The sequence below is a fragment of the Sciurus carolinensis genome, chromosome 5 (genome assembly GCF_902686445.1).
Source record: "Sciurus carolinensis chromosome 5, mSciCar1.2, whole genome shotgun sequence".
Classification (NCBI taxonomy): Eukaryota; Metazoa; Chordata; class Mammalia; order Rodentia; family Sciuridae; genus Sciurus; species Sciurus carolinensis.
This window is the reverse complement of record NC_062217.1, coordinates 26,928,891-26,950,672: the sequence shown is the minus strand read 5'-3', so window position 1 is coordinate 26,950,672 and position 21,782 is coordinate 26,928,891. Positions and strand designations below refer to the sequence as shown.

General features: G+C 42.2%; 1 protein-coding gene across 1 annotated transcript; it reads left to right on the top strand.

Moving 5' to 3' along the window:
• Positions 1-15,266: 15,266 nt before the first annotated feature.
• Hmgb1 (high mobility group box 1) lies at positions 15,267-20,221 on the top strand. The gene is made up of 5 exons (XM_047554097.1): positions 15,267-15,415; positions 17,464-17,627; positions 17,820-17,965; positions 18,424-18,598; positions 19,584-20,221. The coding sequence occupies exons 2-5, from the start codon at positions 17,478-17,480 to the stop codon at positions 19,758-19,760; spliced, it is 648 nt and encodes a 215-aa protein (XP_047410053.1). The 5' UTR covers positions 15,267-15,415; positions 17,464-17,477; the 3' UTR covers positions 19,761-20,221.
• Positions 20,222-21,782: the final 1,561 nt, after the last annotated feature.

Sequence of the window (21,782 nt, the reverse complement as noted above, 5' to 3'; positions counted from 1 at the left end):
CCCCACTCCCCTCTGCCTATCCAGAGTTCCTCCTTTCTTCCCCAGCCGCCCCTATGCCCCTACCGGTGGATCAGCATCCGCACATCAGAGGAAACATTCGGCCTTTGGTTTTGGGGGATGGGCTTCTTTGGCTTATCATGATGTTCTCAAGGAGCAATTTTTAAAGTAGAGGAATGTGGTAATCATAACCTCTTACTTACTTTAGAAACTTGAGCTGTCTAAGACTGATGCCCAGGAACTTTCAATAATTAGCAACTAAGAGATGAAGCAGAAGACCAGGGTCTGAGAAATGGAGGGAGGGGGCCCAGGTGAGACAGACGTGGCCAAGGCAGAATCCACGCACTTGACGAGTTTCTGATTGAGGGGAGTTAGAGAAAGTGAGGACTTGCTGATGTTACTCTGGTTTCTGGGTCAGGCACCAAGAGGGGTTTGAATGTGAGCTCAAAGGGGAATGAAGTCCTCTTTCTTGTGACCATTTTAAAGCAGTGCCAAGTTTCTGAGTCTTGGTGAGCTCAGAAGAGTGAGGGACCACTCTCCCAGGGGAGAGGGTGTTCTGAGATGATTGGATCATTCCTCTTTGGGTCAGGAGTCCTAGGGTGCTACCTCTCAGCTGCATTCTCTGATTTGTCGTCTTTCCATTATGACAATTTGCCCTCGATCATTGGTGAACATTACCATTTTTCCTTTTTTCAATGACCCCCTCCCTTTTTTTTTTTGGTACTTGGGTTTGAACCCAGGGGTGCTTAACCACTGAGCCACATCCCCAGCCCATTTTATATTTTATTTAGAGACAGGACCTTGCTAAGTTGCTTACAGCCTTGCTGTATTGCTGAGCCGGGCAGTGAACTCAAGATCCTCCTACCTCAGCCTCCCAAGCAACTGGGATCACAGAAGTGTGCCACTGTGCCCGGCTCAGTGACCCTTGAAAGAGATGTTCCTGCACAATTTTTGCTGTTGCTGTCATCTGAACCTTCTCCTTTTGCTATTGTTGGTTTAGTTCCCAAAGCTGAGAACAGTAAGGAGACCCACATGTAAGGTACCTGGTAAAGGACTTGGGCTTTCGAACCATGTAGACTGAAATTTGAACCTTTTGCAGGGTAACTTAGGCAACCTTCATTTTCTCATCTATAAAATTAAAAAAACACCCACTCGAGGACTTATTGTGAGGATTATAATGAGATAAAACATTTGTGATATGCCTAGCAAATGGTAAATGCCCAAGGCTGGGCATGGTGTTGCACATCTGCAATCCCAGTGGCTCAGGAGGCTGAGATAGGAGGATCGCAAGTTGGCCTCAGCGACTTAGCCAAGGCCTCAGCAACTTGGCAAGATCCTGTCTCAAAAAAGAAACAGGACATAGGATGTGGCTCAGTGGTTAAGTGCCCCTGGGTTCAATCCCTGTTTCAAAACAAAACAAAAAGAAAGGAAGGAAGGGAAAAAAAGACGGTAAATGACAGAGTATTAATTTCTGCTCCCTGCACCGCCATGGACACCTAGGTCCTGAATGACTCTGTCTTGTCACTGTAAAGAAGGAAACTGCCGTCCTTACTTTAACCATCTTGCTTCTTCCTCTTGTATTTTTGGCTTTGGTTTTGGTTTTATTACTTTTTAAAATTTTTTCTTTGGTACCAGTTTTGTCCTTCAAAGCTTCCAATGCCGAGTCCATTTTTCTCCTGAACGCCAGCCTTGGATGCCAGGTTGGAACAGAGACACACTGGAGAATGGCCTCGCAGCAGAGCCGTAATCTTTCACCCATGTGATGAATGTTCTATGTCCACCCTGGAGTGACTGTTCCACCCAGCCAGCCTCTGTCTGCTATGATGGGATTGGCATCTCTACCTTAGGTCCTCTCTGAATGCTTCAGCTTTTTTGTTTGTTTGTTTGTTTGTTTGAACCCAGGGGCACTTAACCATGAGCCACATCCCCAGCCCTTTGTTTGTATTTTATTTAGAGACAGCGTTTCACTGAGTTGCTTAGAGCCTACATTGCTGAGGCTGGTTTGGAACTCTCGATCCTCCTGCCTCAGCCTCGCGATCGGCTGGGATCACAGGCGTGGGCCACTGCACCTGGCACTGCTCCGCTCTTGAGATACACAGGGAAATTCTCTCTTCTTATTGCCTTTGGATATAGATTGCACCTGACTCTTTCATTTAGGGCTTGCAGCCCCCACCCCCAGGCCAGCTTTCTTAGATGTTGGATTGACACAGGGAACATTTCTGAATGAAAAACATTTGCTTTTCATGGTGCTAGGAATTGAACCCAGGAGTGCTCTGCCACTGAGCTGCATCCCCAGCCCTTTTTGTATTTTTTTTTTTCTTTTTTGTAATTTAATTTGGAGACAGGGTCTCACTCAATTGCTGAGGTTCACTAAATTGCCTGGAATTGATGATCCTCCAGCCTCAGCCTCCCGAGTCACTGGGATTTTAGGTGTGTGCCACCATGCCCAGAGAGTGGCATACTCTGTGGAACCCTGGCTTCTATTTCTGTGGCCTGTCCCCACCCCTTCTTGCCATTCTTTTCTTCCATTGCTCTAGAAGTTCTTGTTGGTGTTCTTAGGCACCATCAAAGACTCCCTTTGAGTCGGGCGTGGTGGTACATGCCTGTAATCCCAGTGACTCAGGAAGCTGAGGCAGGAGGATTACAAATTTGAGGCCAGCCTCAGCAATTTGGTGAGACCCTACGCAACTTAGTGAGACCCTGTCTGAAAATAAAAAAATAAAAAGGGCTGGGGATGAGTCTCAGTGGTTAAGCATCCCTGGGTTCAATTTTTTTTTTAATCCCTTGATCAAGGGATTTATGCAAATCTAAACTGGTTTTATCAAAATCTAAAACACAAACTGAATTCTTTGAATTCAAAGAGCACCCGTTTTGGTGTTAAAGTGCATGTTCTACCTAAGAAGGGCAATACATTCGGGGGGAATTTATGAACTTTGGTGATGTCTGGCAGTATGTAGAAAAATCATATACTTTAACCTCAAAAAGCATCTTCGTGGCCACAGAAATGCCACCACCTAGAAACCTGGTGTGATTGTTTCAGTGTAAAGATTTTATTGTTTTATACTGGCATTGAATCCAGGAGTGTTCTACCTCTGAGCTACATCCCAGCCCTTTTTATTTTATTTTGAGACAGGGTCTCCCTAAATTGTCCAGTCTGGCCCTAAACTTGTGATCCTCTTGCTGCAGCCTTCCAAGTTGCTGGGATTACAGGTGTGCAGCACTGTGGCATAATTTTTTAAATAATTTTTTGGTACAGTCCGGAAACATTACTACTGAGCCAACATCCCAGCCCTTTTTATTTTTTATTTTGAGACAGCTAAGTCACTTAGGGCCTCGCTAAGTGACTAAGCCTTGCTGAGGCTGCTCTCAAACCTGTGATCCTCCTGCCTCAGCTTCCCAAGTCACAGGGATTACAGGTGTGCACCACTGCAACCAGCCGACATAGTTTGTTTTTTTTTAATTGAACATAAATTCTGTGGGTGGTGCGTCACAGAAAATTAAAAATCACCTTCTCATTCAGTGAACATTTCTTGAGTACCTAAGATGGGCAAAGAGTGCTAGAAAGACTAAGTTGAGCAAGACGACATACAAGGTAAGCTATTTGTATAGTTTATAAAATATATAATGTTATATTATTGTTATATTTGTAATACCATAAAATTCATTTAGAAAGGTATACCCAAAGTGATGGGGAATTAAAAAAATACAAGAAAACTCATCTTGCCGGGCATGGTGGTGGTTATTGTAATCCCAGTGACTTGGGACACTGAGGCAGAAGAATCACAAGTTCAAGGTCAGTTTCAGCAATTTAGTGAGACTTTGTCTCAAAATAAAATAAAAAGAAGGAGGAGAACTGGGGATATAGCTAAGTGATAAAACACCCCTGGGTCCAATCCCCAGTACAAAAACGAAAGGAAGGAAGGAAAGAAGGAAGGAAGAGAAAGAAAGAAAGAAAGGTAGGTAGGTGAGGGGAGAGAAAGAAAGAAAGGAAGCTCATCAAGTTGAGAATTATCAAAGATCAGGAAGATTTCAAGGCACAGGTTGGACTTCAGCAGCAGAGGTAGGGGACGGACATGACAAGTCAAAGAAACAGCTTGACCAGAAGCTCAAAGGCAGGAAAGTACAAGGTTGGATGGAAATTGGGAGGGCAGGAGGAGGGAAAGCAAGAGAAGAATTTCACCATACTAGGGAGGACCCCAAAGGCCAGGGGAGAATTTTGTAGTTCATTTGGAAGCAAATGTTGTAACTGAACAACAATTTTTGAGCAGTGGAGTCATATGCACTAGAAAAGTTATAACACCAGATTTTAACATAATCAAATAAGCATTCAGCACATCTGTGGATCCCTGACAGTAGTCAAAGGATTTGTATATGAGACTTGGCTCTTTATGTATATGAGCTCATTTAAGCTCACAACCCAGCCAGGAGTGGTGTTGCCCCAATAATCCCAGCTACTCGGGAGCCTCTGGCTGAAGGATCACAAGTTTGAGGCCAACCTCAGCAATTTAGCAAGAATCTCATCAATTAAACAAGACCCTATCTCAAAATTAAATAATAATAATAATAAAAAGGACTATGCATGGGATTCAAGCCCCAGTCTCCTCTGCCCCCCTCAAAAAAAAGTAAGAAAGAGAGGAAGGAGGGAGGGAGGGAAGGAAAGAGGTATAGGTTAGAGAATAAACAAGTCATGTGAGCTGGAGAAACTGCTGAGCACTGGACAATAGGACGTCTTAAGTCCAGAATAGCCCTTAAGTCCAGGGCTGAAATGATATATATAATTTTGTATGACTGAAATGTAGGATCATTCACATACTATCAATGGAGAGTGTTTAAAACCTCTATAAATGGAGTTGGTCACTGAGGTCTCTTAGAAAGCAGAGAGAAGCAAATATTTGGTCTAAGTACCAAAGTATAGGGAAAGAAGGACACATCAGTAGTGATGAGGGGTGAAAAGGTTTTTTCACTTAGACAATAGTACCTGTATTTCGAAGCACCTCATATGGTATTACCAGGGTGGTTACCTTCTAGTTACAGAAGAGATGCCCTTACTTCAAATCTATGACATAGGTGCAATTTATCCTTGTAGGTGCAATTTTTCCTATAATAGGAAGAGTTGCTAGATTAAATTTTATTTTTTTATTTTGTGGTGTTGGAATAGAACCCAGAGCTAGGCCACTGAGTTACTCTCCTAGTCCTCAATCTTTTTTTTTTTTTTTTTTTTTTGCGGTGCTGGGGATTGAACCCAGGGCCTTGTGCTTGCAAGGCGAGCACTCTACCAACTGAGCTATCTCCCCAGCCCCTAGTTCTCAATCTTTAAAAAAAAAAAAAAACTTATCTGAAATTTTGAGTAGTAGCAGATTTCTTCTCTTAAAAAGTAGAGAGTCTGGGGTTGGAGATTTAGCTCAGTGGCAGAGCACTTGCCTAGCACATGCAAGTTCGGGCCTCAGTGCTGGGGGTGGGGGTGGATTAGGCAATTTGCCCAGGCGAGGTTTTCCATGTTTGTAATCCTAGCCTCTCAGGGAGGCTGAGGCAGGAGGATCACAAATTCGAGGCCACTCTCAGCAAATTAGAGAGACCCTCAGCAATGTAGCAAGACCCTGTCTCAAAATAAAAAAATAAAAAGGACTGGGGATGTAGCACAGCAGTAAAGCACCCCAAGTTCAGTTCCTAATTCCCCCCAAAAAGTAGGGAGTTTGTTTCTGATCATAAGTAGTGTAAATTGATTGTAGAAAAACCCAGGAATTACTGACGAGTCTAAGGAGAAAACAAAGATTGCCTTCCACTAGAAATAAATTCTATAAAGGTTTTTTAGTATATTCTTTGAGTCTTTGGGAGATTCACACACACTTTTTCAAATCAGGAGTTCTTTTGAAAGTAGTTTTCCTCGTGTTATGTGTATTTTATTAAATATTTTTTGTAGATGGACACAATACCTTCATATTATATTAATTAATTAATTAATTTATTTATGTGGTCCTGAGGGTCGAACCCAGGGCCTCACATGTGCTAGGCAAGTGCTCTACCACTGAGCCACAACCCCAGCCCTTATGTATATTTTCATATAGCATTAAATTTTGTATCTATAATAATTTGTTAGTGGCATAATACTATTCTGTCATAAAGATGGATGGGTGTGGGGATATAGCTTAGTGCTCAGTGGCAAAGCATTTGCCTAGCATGCATAAAGCTCTGGGTTCCATCCCCAGCATTACATTATAAAAACAAACGACCTTGAAGGGAGGGGGAATTAGCATCTCACCTGCAGTCCAGTCACTGGGGAGGCTGAAGTGGGAGGACAACTTGAGTCTAGGAGTTAGAGATCAGCCAATGCAACATAGTAAGACTCCCATCCCCAAAATAAAATGTGTAGACCAAACACTTATTTAACCAAGCCCCTCTCATTGTACTTCTAGGTTGTTTCTATGTTATAAAAAAGTGTTATAAGTAATGCTATAATCAATATTTTATTCATACCTTTGTGTTTTCTGCTTATTTCTGATTGTTTTCTAAATATTTCCTAGACGAAAAATCGTTGGTCAAAGACCCTGAATGGTTTAAAAGAATTCTGTTTCTGAATGTGACTATCCATTTGCTGGTAATATTTATGTTAGAATATACTAAACTGTGCTATCTCCTTCCCACTTCCTCATTTCCATTCTTGGAAGTCAAAAGGAAACCTCAGAACAAGGATCAACAGCAACTGTTTGGAAAAAGCAGGCAAGATTTTTATTGATTTTTTTTCCCCACGAACACTTCATGAACAACGAGTACAGCTAGGCAGTCACCTTCTATTTACCTCACAGGCCACTGGGGTCACTTGGTGTTTTCCTTTCTCTCTCTTTCTGTAGTGCTGGGGATGCTACCCAAACCCTCAACATGCCAGGCAAGGGCTCGACCACTGAGCTACATTCTCAGCCCTTTTGTGTTGTTGCTGTGGGTTTTGTTTTGTTTTGTTTTGCTTTACTCAGTGTGTTTTGAACAAAAAAGGCCTGGTACCTTGGATGGTGAAGCTGTCCTCCCAGCTGGTCCCCATGGGCAGAGAGACTCTGTCAGTCAGGTCTGCTGGGATTTCTCTCCTAGGTGTTGGGAAATTGTAGGCATCTTCCCACTTTCTAGTGGTCCCTGGCCTGGAATGCCAGTTTTCTTTTTGGGTCTTGCTGTCAGAGCAAGACACTCTCCTGTCTTCAACATCTTTGTCTGAGCTTAGAACTGACCCACGAGGTTGGCACAGTCTGTTTGGTCTGCTGGGGACCTTGGCTGCTGGCCCTGTGTATTGGGCATCTCTCCTGCCTGCTCCTCTCTGTCCCATTCAATCAGCCTCAGCACCTGCGCTTGTCCATTAAGGCTGATGTTACCCTGGACAGAAATGGGGCTTCTTTACTCTTACTCTAGTCCAGTGTTTTGCAAACACAGGACCCACTGATGGGTTGGGAAGTGAATTTAAAATATTAAGGAAAAAACCAGAGTCTATCACAATAATGGTAGGAACTATTTCATGATTTTTTAAAAAAGTTTATCTGTGCAAACAATATAGGTCCTATTCAAAAACCTTGAACGCCAAGCCTATAAGTTGTATGTTTCAAACTCACATCAGGATTTTCATGAAGCTAAGGAATATGTAGGTGGAGAAATGTGATACATTTTTTATTTCATTATCTAGGCTCATAACTGTTGTGTGACTTAGTGGACAAACATTATCCTGGGATCCAGAGCTGGGTCAATATTGTCACTCTCTCACTAGATGTGTGATCTTGCACACCTCAATGGATCTCTCTGAGCCTCCTTAGCATTATTTAAGGAGAGAGATAAGTATTCTGACCTCACAAGATTGCTGTGTATTAAGTGAAATAAGCAATGTATAGTGCTTAGCATGTGGGAGACACTTCATAAATTAAGCTTATTTTCTAGTCCCGTTTAGGCCATAGGCAACCTCTCTCAACACAGCAACCAGACTATTTCTCAAAAATATATGTTACTTATGATATCACCTCAGGTCCTATTCCTCACCTGAGGGACCCCTTGAGTTTAATTTCCTACTCTGTTCTGTGGGATGACAGTAAGTGTTTCCTATAAAAGGAATCTCTGATTCAGAAAATTTCAGAATTGTGACTGGGTGCACCTCTGTAATCCCAGTGTCTCAGGAAGCTGAGGCAGGAGGATCCCAAATCCCTGGCCAGCCTGGGAAACTTAGTGAGGGTGTATGTCTATTCATCTGTCTGACTGACTCTCTCTCATATATACATACATACATATATATATATATATATATATATATTTGAAATAGTATGTGTATCTATATATATCTGCATGTATATGTGTGTGTGTTTGTGTGTGTGTGTGTGTGTGTATACATATGCACACTGGGAATTGAACCCAGGGGTTCTTTATAAGTAAGCTATAAGCTATATCCCCAGTGGTTTATTTTTATTTTTTTTTATGTTGAGACAGGATCTCATGCAGTTGCTGAGGCTGGTCTTCAACTTGCTATCCCCCTGCCTCAGTCTCCTCAGTAGCTAGAACTATAGGTGTGGATTCATTGAGGTGTGCACATCAAAAGGAATAGGAATGTAGCCCAGTGATAGAGCCCCTGGGTTTAATGCCCGGTACCAAAAAAAAAAAAAAAAAAGGAAGAAGGAAATTTCAGAGTTGCAGTTTATAGTATCAGAAATACTAGGAGGACTAGCTGGACACAGGGGTGCACATCTGTAACCCCAGCGGTTTGGGAGGCTGAGGCAGGAGGATTGCAAGTTCAAAGCCAGCCTGCAATTTAGCAAGGCCCTAAGCAACTCAGTGAGACCCTGTTTCTAAATAAAATATAAAAAAGGGCTGGAGATTTGGCTCAGTGATTAAGTCCCCTGGGTTCAATCCCCAGTACCAAGAAAAAAAAAAAAAATCCAAATACCAAGAACCCAACACAGGAGTTGCAAACTCAAATGTCTGTAGGAACCAGGAAAGTGACATGATTGGGTAAGCAGTCAGGTAGAATGCTCCGGGAATGGAGGGGACGGTGACAAAGTGGAGAATGCATAGGCCTGGGAGAAGGAAGTCACTCCACTCTGTAAGATCCTTCTGTGCCAAAATGTAGATCAAACTTAGCTCTGATTTTTCAAAAGAAGCCAAAGATCCATATATATATATATATATATATATATATATATATATATGTATATATATATATATATATATTTTTTTTTTTTTTTTTTAATGTGAAAAATTCCAACTTTAAAAAACACCATGTTAACCAAATGAAACATCCATGGGTCAGAGCAGGACAGACTGCCATTCTCTACTGTGTGACCTGACCCTTCCTGGCTCAGCTCTCTTCTTATGGTCACCCCAGGATCTCACAAAAAGAACCTCCCAAAGCATCCCTAGAAAGTGCTCTTTTAAAATTACTATTTTGTAGCAAAATATACTTTAAGCGTAGAAGACGTAGCTCCAACAATAGGTGAAATTTCTACCTAATGAAGAGGAGGGCCGTGTTTTCACACGGCGTTAAACACCATGACAGCAGGAAAGAATTGGGCATGACTGGCAGGTCGGTAGTTCCCCCTTGTCCCTAGCTCCGTCTGTTCAGTTAACCAAAACCACTCACACGACATTTACTCCTTTTGAAAAAATGGCTTCACTGAGATGTAATTCACACACCTTACAATTTACCCACTTAAACTATACAATTCAATAGTTTTTGGCAAATTCACAGGGTTGTGCAGTCATTACTACAATCTAATTTTAGAACATTTTCGTTCCCCTGAAAGAAACCCCACACTCAGTAGCAGGGACTCTTTCCCCCAAACACTGGGAAACATTGATGTACTTTCTGTCTTTATAAAAGTTCCTATTCAGGACATTTCATATAAATAGAATCCTATGATACATGGCCGTTTTGTGTCTGGACTTTTTCACTGAGTACGTTTCACCCATGATGTAGCATGTATCTGTATTTCATTCTTCTTTATTGTCAAATCATATTTAACTGTATGGATATACCATGTTTTTATTTATCCACTCATCAGTTGAGGGACAAGTGCTTGTTTCCATTTTTTGGCTATTACAAATAATGTGAATAGTCATGTACGAGTTTTTGTGTGGACATGTTTTTGTTTCTCTTGGGTATGTGCCTAGGAGGAGAATCGCCGGGTCATATGGTAACTCTGCTAAACCTCTTGAGGAACTGCCAGACCGTGTTCCAAATTGCCCGAATGCTTTTACATTCCCACCAGTGATATATAGAGTCCAGTTTCTTTCTCGACGTGCTCACTCACATCGCTCTTGTCTCTTTTTGATTTTCACCATCCTCATGGGTTTGCAAGAAGACATTAATTCTTAAAATATAAGGTACTTTTAATAAAGAAGCTGAATTTGATCTGTTGATGTCAAGGTCAAGACCTCAGAGAGCCAACATGCCAGGTGCGGTGGCACATGCCTGTGATCCCAGCAAGGCCGTGGCAGAAGGATTTTAAGTTCCAGGAGGGGAAACTAAAAGAGTGATCTTTCCTGAACTGATATCACCATTTTGTAAAAATTTTTAAATTTGACTAATGAGTCTTCCCCACATTTGTGTGTACCATTGTTTGACTAACCAGAAAACGGTCCTCTTATTAAAAAAAAGGTATGGTATTTTTCTCCTTTACTAACCAGTTAAATATTCCAATTCTAGAGAATCTATTGTTAAAATTAGCTTCAGTACCCTTTCTCCGTCTCAGCCATCAATGCTGCCCACAGCTGAAACCACGGACTGCCCCACCTGCAAGTCACGCTCATGGTAACTCACGCATAACAAGTTTTAAAACCTCCACTTACAGTCATTTCTATTTCCATTCTTACATTTGTTTTCCCATGATATAGGCAGAGAAGGATATAAAAAGGAAGTATTTTTAAAATAAACCTTTTGCCTTCGAGCTCTAATTCCTAATGTAATCTTCTTTTCCTATGTTCTCTCTTCTTTACTTTCTCCACGCTAAAACAAACAAACAGTTTCCAGTATGTGTGATGGTTAGCATGGTTGACCTCATCAGACATTCTGGCTTATTGTTTCTACTCCTTTTTAGAAACTGAGTTTGGTTGTTTTGTTTTGTTTTGTTTTTCTAATTTTGCAAAGGAGACAAGAGAATTCACATAGCTTGACTTTAGGATTCACTGCCTCACAGAGGAAAAAAAAATATTCTTCAGCCAATGAAAAGACTCATAGGTCTGTGTCTGCATTTTGTATTTTTGATATTAGGGTTAAATTTCCAAAGGCTGTTGGAAGCAACCTTTGGACAGATGTTCTTATAGTTTTCTGTAATAAATTCTTATTTGGCATGCCATAGTTCATGGTATCCAACAAGGAATAGCCTTAGCCTAACTGAGAGCTGGAAAATACTAAGATTGGTCCAACGAAGTAGTACATGCCTATAATCTCACTGACTTGAGAGGCTGAGGCAAGAGGATCACCAAGTTTAAGGCCCTCCTTGGCAACTTAGTGAGACCCTGCTTTAAAAAAAAAGGACAGGGAATACAGTTCAGTGGTAAAGTGCCCCTGTTTCAATTCCCTGTACCCACCCAAAAAACTAAGAATGTTATGTGTTTATTTACATTTGAGAGCTCTTCCCACCTTCAATCTGCCTCTTCCTTTTTAAGTTATATCAATGAGGTGCAATTAGTGTCTGTCCTCAATCTTGGTATCCTAACAGTGACTGCTTATTACTTATTCTATTTTCCTGCCTTCTGATTTAGAAAGTTCCAAATGCTTAGATCCAAAGATGGAAGAGAAAGATTAGAACAATAATTTGCAATAACTACTCTTACAGTTATTAATTCATTTATTCAATGGACTTAATTTGAGTGCCTGCTATTTCTCAGGCACTGTACTATGTGCCTGGGATACAAAGATAATAGGGTCCTTTCCTTTAAAGTGCAGTGGGACAAGCAAACACATAACTGGGTAATTACAGACAGTAATTACTGTATAGAATATTACAGGATTGTAGAAGAAAGGACTACACTTATCCTAGGGGGGAATTGAAGAAGGCCATAATCTATATTATTGAAAATCTATCTCAATTGGCTAACTTGGGCATGAGAGAGGGTGTTCAGGCTCCTTCAACTAGCTAACTTTATATTCTGGGGTAAGACACCCAATAACTCCAAAGTAAATATATATATAAACACACACACACACACACACACATGCATATATATAAATTTATGGCTAATTATTATGTGAAAACACAGGGTCTAACATGAACAAGTGAGCATCAAGTTTGCAAGATTAGGACTAGAAGTTGTGGAGTATATTTTAAAGTGCTTTCCTTTTCATGTCCTTCCCCACCTATATCATGAAAAACCAAATACAAGAATTTAAATGCCTATGAGTGGATGTTTTTAAACTCTTTTCTCTGACAGGGATTCTGCTACACATGGGAATAAATGAAGGTTCCATTACAAACTAGAGGAAGATTAGTACTGTTTAAGGTTAGGATAAGAATAAAAAACAAGCAAAAACAAACCAACAACAACAACAACAAAAAACCTGCTAGAACTGCAACCACTTGTCCTCAAATAAAACTAAAATATGAAAAAAAAAAAAAAACCTCAAGGTTAACTGCATTTAAGCTTTTCTGAATTATGGGATTGAAGGGGCTGGCATAACAATTTTAAACCTTAAAAAAAATTCAGAGCTTGGGATGTAACTCAGTGGTAGATTATGGGCTTAGCATGCACAAGGCTCTGGGTTCAATTCCTAATGCAAATAAATAAATAAATAAATAAATCAAAGAATCTCTCTTCTCTCTTCTCTCTCTCTCTCTCTCAGTGCTGGGTATTGAACCCAAGGGTGCTTTCCCACTGGGCTACATCCCCAACACATTTTATTTTTGACACAGAATCTTGCTAGCTTGTGCACCACCAAGCCCAGATCAAATAAAATATTTTAAAAGTTTAATCTAGCCAGGTATGGTGGCACAGGCTTGTAACTTCAGTTACTTGGGAGGCTAAGACAGGAGGATCACAAATTAGAGGCCAGCCTGGGTAATTTACCGAAATCCTATCTCAAAACGAGACAGTTTTAAAAAGGGTCAGGGATATAGCTTGGTAGAGCACTCGCCTAGCATGCACAAGGTCCTGGGGGATTGAACACACACGCAAAATGTTTAATTTACAACTTCTACGGTCACTTTCAGTTTATAGTTGAGAGAACTGAAGCACAAAGAAGTTTTAAACTTTCCCAAGATCACACAGCTAGTGAATAAGATAGCTAGGATTTGAGTCCATGACTGTTTAATTCCAGTGCCTCTTACCATTACCATCCTTCCCTGATAAAAACCTTGTATTGGGCCATTTCTCTCCTGGTGTTCTGTAGCCTTTAACTTACCCTGGCAGTAAGCTGGTATAGACAACTAGTAGAGTGGATGACTGGACATTCAGACTGCCATGTTCAATGGAAGCCACATTGCAATATTATGGATGCCATTGAAAATATCTTCATAATTTTCATGAATATTTTATAATATATTGGATTAAGCAGATAAAACCAGATTGAAATAAATATCTAGATTTACTAAAGTATTAATTTGATTAGTAGAGGGAAGTATAAATATATGTGAATAAGAATAAATATATGTGAAAACAACTGTAAAAGTTAACTTTCGATGTTTACTTTTAAAATACTGATTGTGCATTAAACCCATTTTCATAGTCTTTAATACCATAGTATGTTTCATGTGCATGTGTGGTATACTGTCCATTCACTGAGACTATAATCCCTGAGAAAAAGTGTCTTTTTATAAACATTAAAACCATTGGTCAGGAAAGGTTATCTAAGCCTAGTCTCAAATAGTATAATAAATTTGAACAAGTGCATTAGGTTATGGATGCTTAGAAATGATATAAAAACCATTAAACACCATGTTAACACAACGTGATTCATTTTAACTTTGACCACCTATTATATTTGGAGGAATTGGCTGTTGGATTTATACGGGTATAAAATGCCACTAGAGAGAAAAAAAAGGGGAAGTCTGCTACAACTGAATAGGGGTGTGGTCTGTGTACACTAAAAGGAATAGATAATAGTTTCATAAGGGTCTGATATAACTGTGTAGTTTCCAGAACTGGCCATCACAGCTGGCACATTTTCTCTACAGACCTGCGCATGTCTATGAATACCCGCCAACTTGGTGAGTTAGAGAAACCACAGTCCGCGGATTTGGGCATATACACTCTCTGCCTGCACCTAATCCTTCGGGTAACAATATACCCACAACTCCTGTAATCCTAGAGCAGTTACATGGATGCACTAAGTGGTGTGATGGGAGGGAAAGATAGCATCACAAGGATTCGTTTGATTATAACAGTAATCCACACCAAGTCAAACAAAATAGCCAAACAGTTAAAAGGGGGTCTCTAATGAATTTGCTAATTCTAGCAGGCCCTCTTGAACATTTCCTGATAGAGTACCCCGTATCAAAACGAAGGGGCTGTGCTTTAATTACATGGAATAATTATTTGATTTCCAGGAAGTTAAAACAGGGCTTTGTATTTAAATAAAAAGTTCTAGACATGCTGTGAAACTCGATCAAACCAAGAAAAGGGGTGAAACTGAATGCCTGCTCAGTGACTCAAGATCTCAGCTGCCCAGCAAGCCTGACACGAGGGCTTAGGAGCCCAGAAGAGGGGTATGTTAAGGCTGGCTGGCAGGATCCTGTCGCCTTCTTAGAGAAACCCTTGCCTTCCCGGAGACCCAAAGTGATATGCGACCATAGGCTGTCGAGGGGCTCGGGACTTCGCTGCCTTCCCCCCTCAGTACCCGCAGAGACCCCAGTTTTCGGGGGACAGGACCTCATACTGTCGCTCTCACCTTTGAAGTTCTATTAAAAGCCTGGGGCCTCTTATCTCAACGGCTTTGGGCGTGAGTGTGGGCTAGGAAGGGGGGGGGAGGCCTGTGGGTGTCTCTTTTGCCTGAGGAGTTGGAGGCACTTGTGGAAAAGTCAGGCCCTTTTCGCTCCGGCGGCCGCTCCGGTGTGGGGCTGGCTTGGGTTAGACACATGCACACATACACCATAGAGCTCTGCTTTCCCGTAGCAGCTGCTGCCTCTGCCTCTGCCTCTCGCGCCTCAGCCTCTTTGCCCGGCATACACACACATTCAGATTTGCGCGCTGTTTCAATCCTTGATGACGTGTCCCCGGAGACAGCCAATAGCAAGCGGGCTCTGGTCAGGACAATGGGAGGTAACGGACCAATAAGCGAGCCCCGTGAGTTGGCGGTAGCCAATAGGAGCCGCGCTGGCTGGAGAGTAATGTTACAGAGCGGAGAGAGTGAGGAGGCTGCGTCTGGCTCCCGCTCTCACAGCCATTGCAGTACATTGAGCTCCATAGAGACAGCGCCGGGGCAAGTGAGAGCCGGACGGGCACTGGGCGACTCTGTGCCTCGCTGAGGGTGAGTCTGGGGCAGCGCCGCGGCGGGGAGAGCGCCTCCGGCAGCTCCCCAGCCCGCGCGGCGGCCGGATCCCCGCGGCCGGGAGCCGGCGGGTCAGGATCCACACAAAGGCAAATGAGGGGGGACCGTGGGGGGAACTGCGCACGGAGCGAGCCTCTGCCCGGGCGCCGGGAACGCTGCCCCGCGCCGAGCCCCGGCCCTCGGGCTGCCTGAGGCGCCGGGAGCCCCGCGCCCCGCGAGTTTCCACCCCCGGCAGCGTCCGCGCTGACTGGCGCAAAAAAATTTTTTTTTTAATTAAAAAAAATTTTAACGTGTTTTCGGCCCCCGGGCCGGGCGTTCGGGAGGGTGGCGTGCGCGGAGCGCGGCCGGGGCGGCGGGGCCGGTGGCGGCGGCGGGCAGCGGCGGCGCTTCCCGGCTGCATTGGCCGCCGCCGCCGCAGCGAGCCGGGCGACGGCGGGGAGCGCGGCCGGCCGGGCGGCGGGCGGGGCGCCGCTGCGGGCGAGGGCGGCGCGGGTGGGCCGGGGGCGGCGGTGCGGCCCGGCCTCGGCCCGGGCGCGGCGGTGGCGGCGGCGGCGACCGGGCGGCGGGGGGAGCGGCGCCGCTGCGCTCGCTGGAACATGGCTGACTCGGGCCCGGCGCTGCTGGCTGGAGAGAAAACAAGGCGGGCGGGCGGGCGGGGGAGCTGGGCGCAGCAGTTCCGAGGCAACTTTTTTTTTCCTCTCTCTTTTCACAGCCCCGCGTTCTCCGTGCGGGGGCGGCGGGGCGCGCGGGCCCGCGCGGAGGGCGGCGGGGGGCGGCGGGCGGGTGGGCCCGGCGGCGGCGCCCCCACCCGCCGGCGGGGGAGGGGAGCGGAGGCCGGCGCGCGCCCCCCGCCCCTCCCCCCGGCCTGTAATGGCCGAGTGTGTGCGCCAGAGCGCGGCGCGCGCCCCGCCCGCCGCCTGCACACTCGCGCACTCACACACTCACACACACACACACACAAAGGGAAGGAGCCATATTCTCGCTCGCGCTCGCCCTCGCGGCGGCGGCGGCGCAGGCGGGGAAGACGCGCAGCGGCCATTCCGTGCGCCGGCCCCGGCGGCCGCGGGCGGAGCCAGCCCCCATTTCGAGCGGGGCTTCTCCCTGCGCCGCGCCTGACAAAATGGGGGCGGCGGCGGCGGCGCGGGCCTGCGGGCCTTCCGGGCGCACGTGGCGGCCTCGGGCCTGCGGGCCCGGCCGCGTCCCTCGGTCGCCTCGCCTGGGCGCGCGGCCGCTAGCGAAGTTCTGGCGGCTGGGGCGCCCGCCCCGCGCGGGAGGCACCCCAACTTTCACGGATCCCAGAAACACTCCCCGGCGGGGGGAGGGGGCCGCCGAACCGCGAGCAGGAGTGGCTTTTGTCCCTCATCCTTGTTTACTCGGAGAAACTTCAGACCGGACGTGTTTAGTCAGAACAGAAATACATCTCAGGGCCAAACCGATAGGAAACGAGGCTGCCTTGCAGTGCCACCGCCTCCCCCCGGCCTGGTTCCGAGCTCTGGCGCTTGCTGCTCCTCCCTCCGAGCAAAGTTTTATGCGAAGAGCGTATTTTTTTTTTAAGTAATTGGGAAAACTTTCTATGCACGATGATTTTTTTTTTTTTTTTTTACGGCCTATAATTTGGAAGGTCAATTCAGTCTCCTTATTTATTCCGTGTCTACTGCAAATCTTCAAATTGGCTGCCTGAGTTTTTTGACCTTTGGTTTTGTTGGTTAAAAATGGTTTTGCAGATTTAAAAATTGTTTAAATGACCAGTTAGATATTCAGAACAGGCACAGGCAGATAAGATATGTGGTGTGTCCACTTTTTGAGATCACACTGAAAGACCGTTTTTTTGTTTTTTGTTTTTGCTTGGCATAGCCACTTCTAGGAATTGGCTATCATTGCCATATTCTCGTCTGGTTTTATGAGAAGTTAATGTCACTACTGTGTTAAGTAATGAGTACCTTGGTTTTCATTCACTCCGTAAGCATATTTAAGCTCTTAAATGTCATAATTTCATTGCTAACATCAAACACTTAATTTAATTCTAGAAAAACAACTAAACATGGGCAAAGGAGATCCTAAGAAGCCGAGAGGCAAAATGTCATCATATGCATTCTTTGTGCAAACTTGCCGGGAGGAGCACAAGAAGAAGCACCCAGATGCTTCAGTCAACTTTTCAGAGTTTTCTAAGAAGTGCTCAGAGAGGTGGAAGGTAAGAGAGCTTAAGACATTACTACACAAGGTAATAACTAGTAATAGTTTCCAAATTAGGGTGGGGGGAATCCTGACTGACTGTTATCATAATGGAAGGCTATTAAATGGCAAAGGACACTTTTTTTAATTCATTTTACTGCTTTGGATAATTAAAAATTCTATATTACACTTACAAATACTTCTTTTTTAGACCATGTCTGCTAAAGAGAAAGGAAAATTTGAAGACATGGCAAAGGCGGACAAGGCCCGTTATGAAAGAGAAATGAAAACCTATATTCCTCCTAAAGGGGAAACAAAAAAGAAGTTCAAGGATCCCAATGCACCCAAGAGGCCTCCGTAAGTTTTTTGTTTTTTCATGATGTGTTTTATAGTGGAACAAATAGAAATCTAGTAAGCCACCTTGTGAGTTTGTATAGTTTTTTGGGGCTAATTGTGGTTCACGTTGGTATATTTAAATGGTGCACATAAAATTCCTGCTAGATGGGAGTGTTAGCCCAAGCATTTGAATTAGATGGTTACCTCCTTTGCTCAAAATATATCCTAATAGGATTTTTTTTTTATCCTTTTGTTTCTTTAGAACTATCATCACTAAAATAATCTGTAAAATGTTCCTCTGAAGCTCAACTAATATAAGTTAAATAATTGTAAATTACCTTTTGGTTAAATATTTGTACCCTATCTAATGCATGGTAGAAATTAACAGGCAGCCTTTATATAGTGATAGAATGCATGTTTTGCAGGAGTTTTTTTGGTGCTCATATTGATTTACAGTCCTAAAATGAAATTTCTCTTAGGTCGGCCTTCTTCTTGTTCTGTTCTGAATATCGCCCCAAAATCAAAGGAGAACATCCTGGCCTATCCATTGGTGATGTTGCAAAGAAACTGGGAGAAATGTGGAATAACACTGCTGCAGATGATAAGCAGCCTTATGAAAAGAAAGCTGCTAAGCTGAAGGAAAAATACGAAAAGGTAAGAAGTGTGTGCATTTATAGTAAAAAGGTTATGCCAAAGATTGGTTTATTATTTTAATATTTCTTCATTTCTTGTTTTCTTGTACTTTTTATAGTTTGAGGTATAAGTTTTTAGTGCAGCAGCTACACTGGCTTAAGTCATTTTTCATCTTTTAAAGACTAGAGAGGAGTTAAATTGTTCATGACTTTTTGTTTTTTATTTTATATAAGTAGATTTGGACCAGGGTCATACATTTAAGCTGGTTTTGTTATTCCCCAGTATCTCAAATTTGAAAATTTTGGTAGTTATTTTTGAGTCAAAAATAATTTGTTTAAATTGGTCAGGCATGCAGTATAAAAAATAGGCCAGACAAAGTAATACAGCCTATATTTTTTATAAACATTGCGTGAAACATTTATGTTCCTTCCCTTTAGGTACCCCCAAAACCCTTAGCTTTGCCAAATTTTCAAGTCTGCCAAAGCTAGGCAGTAAATTTATAAGACGAAGAAAGCTGGAACTTTAATACTTCAATGGAAATATATTAAGTGCTTAAATTTTAGCTTCTTTAGTCATTCTGAAAAGATTGAATGCTTACTAGTGAATTACCTTTTAGAAAAAAAGATAGTGTTCTACTGTGGATTAGTCTAACAATATAAACCTGTAGAATACTTTTTTGCATTCAGAAGGTGGCAGTGTCTACCCTTTAATCAGTCTCTGCATTCTAGTTTTAATAAACTAGACTTAGGCATATAGTATGTAATTGTATCTCACTGAGGCATAACATTGGAAGCATTAGACTGTGCCATTTCATGAGTTATAGATTGCTAATTGTAATTATCACATACTATTTTTTTAAGTGTATTTTCCAGGTTCTGGTTATTGATGAAGGTGCAGTGGAGATATGTGCAATTTGCATGTAACTAGGATCTAGGTTTATAAAGTTTTGCCCCTTACTTAATAGTTTTGCCTTTTTCCCTGTTTTCTCCTCCCTTCATTTTGGAAGGATATTGCTGCCTACCGAGCTAAAGGAAAACCTGATGCAGCAAAAAAGGGAGTTGTCAAGGCTGAAAAAAGCAAGAAAAAGAAGGAAGAGGAGGAAGATGAGGAAGATGAAGAGGATGAGGAGGAAGAGGAAGATGAAGAAGATGAAGATGAAGAAGAAGATGATGATGATGAATAAGTTGGTTCTAGCGCAGTTTTTTTTTTTCTTGTCTATAAAGCATTTAACCCCCCTGTACACAACTCACTCCTTTTAAAGAAAAAAATTGAAATGTAAGGCTGTGTAAGATTTGTTTTTAAACTGTACAGTGTCTTTTTTTGTATAGTTAACACACTACCGAATGTGTCTTTAGATAGCCCTGTCCTGGTGGTATTTTCAATAGCCACTAACCTTGCCTGGTACAGTATGGGGGTTGTAAATTGGCATGGAAATTTAAAGCAGGTTCTTGTTGGTGCACAGCACAAATTAGTTATATATGGGGACGGTAGTTTTTCATCTTCAGTTGTCTCTGATGCAGCTTATACGAAATAATTGTTGTTCTGTTAACTGAATACCACTCTGTAATTGCAAAAAAAAAAAAAAGTTGCAGCTGTTTTGTTGACATTCTGAATGCTTCTAAGTAAATACAATTTTTTTTATTAGTATTGTTGTCCTTTTCATAGGTCTGAAATTTTTCTTCTTGAGGGGAAGCTAATCTTGCTTTTGCCCATTTTAGATCACATGAATTATAACTTTATCTTTTCATATAGTTAGATGATAAAAAAAAAAAAAACTTTTGTCTACACACCCTGCATATCATGATGGGGGTAATAAAAGTTAATTGAGGACATTTTCATCCATAACTGAAACTCCAAAACCTTGATCAGTTGGTAGCAAATTTCACATAGCCCACTTACATTTACCAAGTGAAGAGTAGTCAATTCTATTCACAGCATGGGATTATTAGAATCAAACAATCTGAAAGTCTGTCCTTGAAGGACTAATAGAGAAGTATGTTCTGATCTTTACACGAGGACTCTATATTCTTAACTCCCATTACCATGTAATGGCAGTTATATTTTGCAGTTACCACATTAAAGAAGACCTGAGAATGTATCCCCAAAAGCGTGAGCTTAAAATACAAGACTGCCATATTAAATTTTTTTTGTTGAAATTAGTCCCAGTGAAGGTTCTGAAAGTGCTGGCTGTAAATGCCTTTTCCCATTTATCTAAATATGGACTGCTCAGGAAACTTGAGACTCCATTGAAAGTATTTTTACTTAATTGGGCCAGCTTTTAAAATTATGATGCCAAGTCCAAAGTAGGATATGTTTTCCTATATTGTGGTTTGCCCCTTTATACATCAAAATAGACATGAGAAAAAACTTTGCATCTCTACCAATTATCCAATTTATTTGATTTTGATTTTTTTTTTTTTTTTTTTTTTTTTAACAAAAATCCAAACTCATTCATTAGTCATGTTTATCTGCTTAGCAGTTTAGGGAACAATTTGGCAATTTTGTGGTTTTTGAGATTATCGTTCTCTTAAAGTGCCAGTGTTTTAAAATAGCGTTCTTGTAATTTACACGCTTTTGTGATGGAGTGCTGTTTTGTTATATAATTTTGACTTGGATTCTTTCCATTTGCATTTGTTTATGTAATTTCAGGAGGAATACTGAACATCTGAGTCCTGGATGATACTAATAAACTAATAATTGCAGAGGTTTTAAATATTAGTTAAATGGCTTTCACTTAAGAATTTAAGATTTTGTTCAATTGTTTCCAGTAATGCCTCCTAGCAACACCTTTTAAATAAGTATAAGGGCTGGCAAAGTTTTTCCCTTTAAAAATACTCACTTATGCTTATAAATAGGTAATGGGCTGATGAAAACAGGTTTTGTCAAATATTCCAAGTACTCAAGGATGCTATATATATAAATGGGGAGAAACTAATTTTGCTTTCAGAATGTTGAATTAAGATTTTTATTTCAAAGCAAGGCACATCTGAGTGGAAAGCAGCATTGGTGATAATTAAAGATCTAACATGTCTAAGTGAATTGAGGACCTCAACAGACTAGTTGTCTCAGTTTATCAAATTTTTAGTCAAGGGGAACAAATGACTTATTTTTTGTCTGGTTTAGATGGAAGTTTCTACAACTGTGGAACCACCACTGTCAACATCTGTTGCTAGTAAGTCTGATTCATTTTAGGAATGAATTCTGC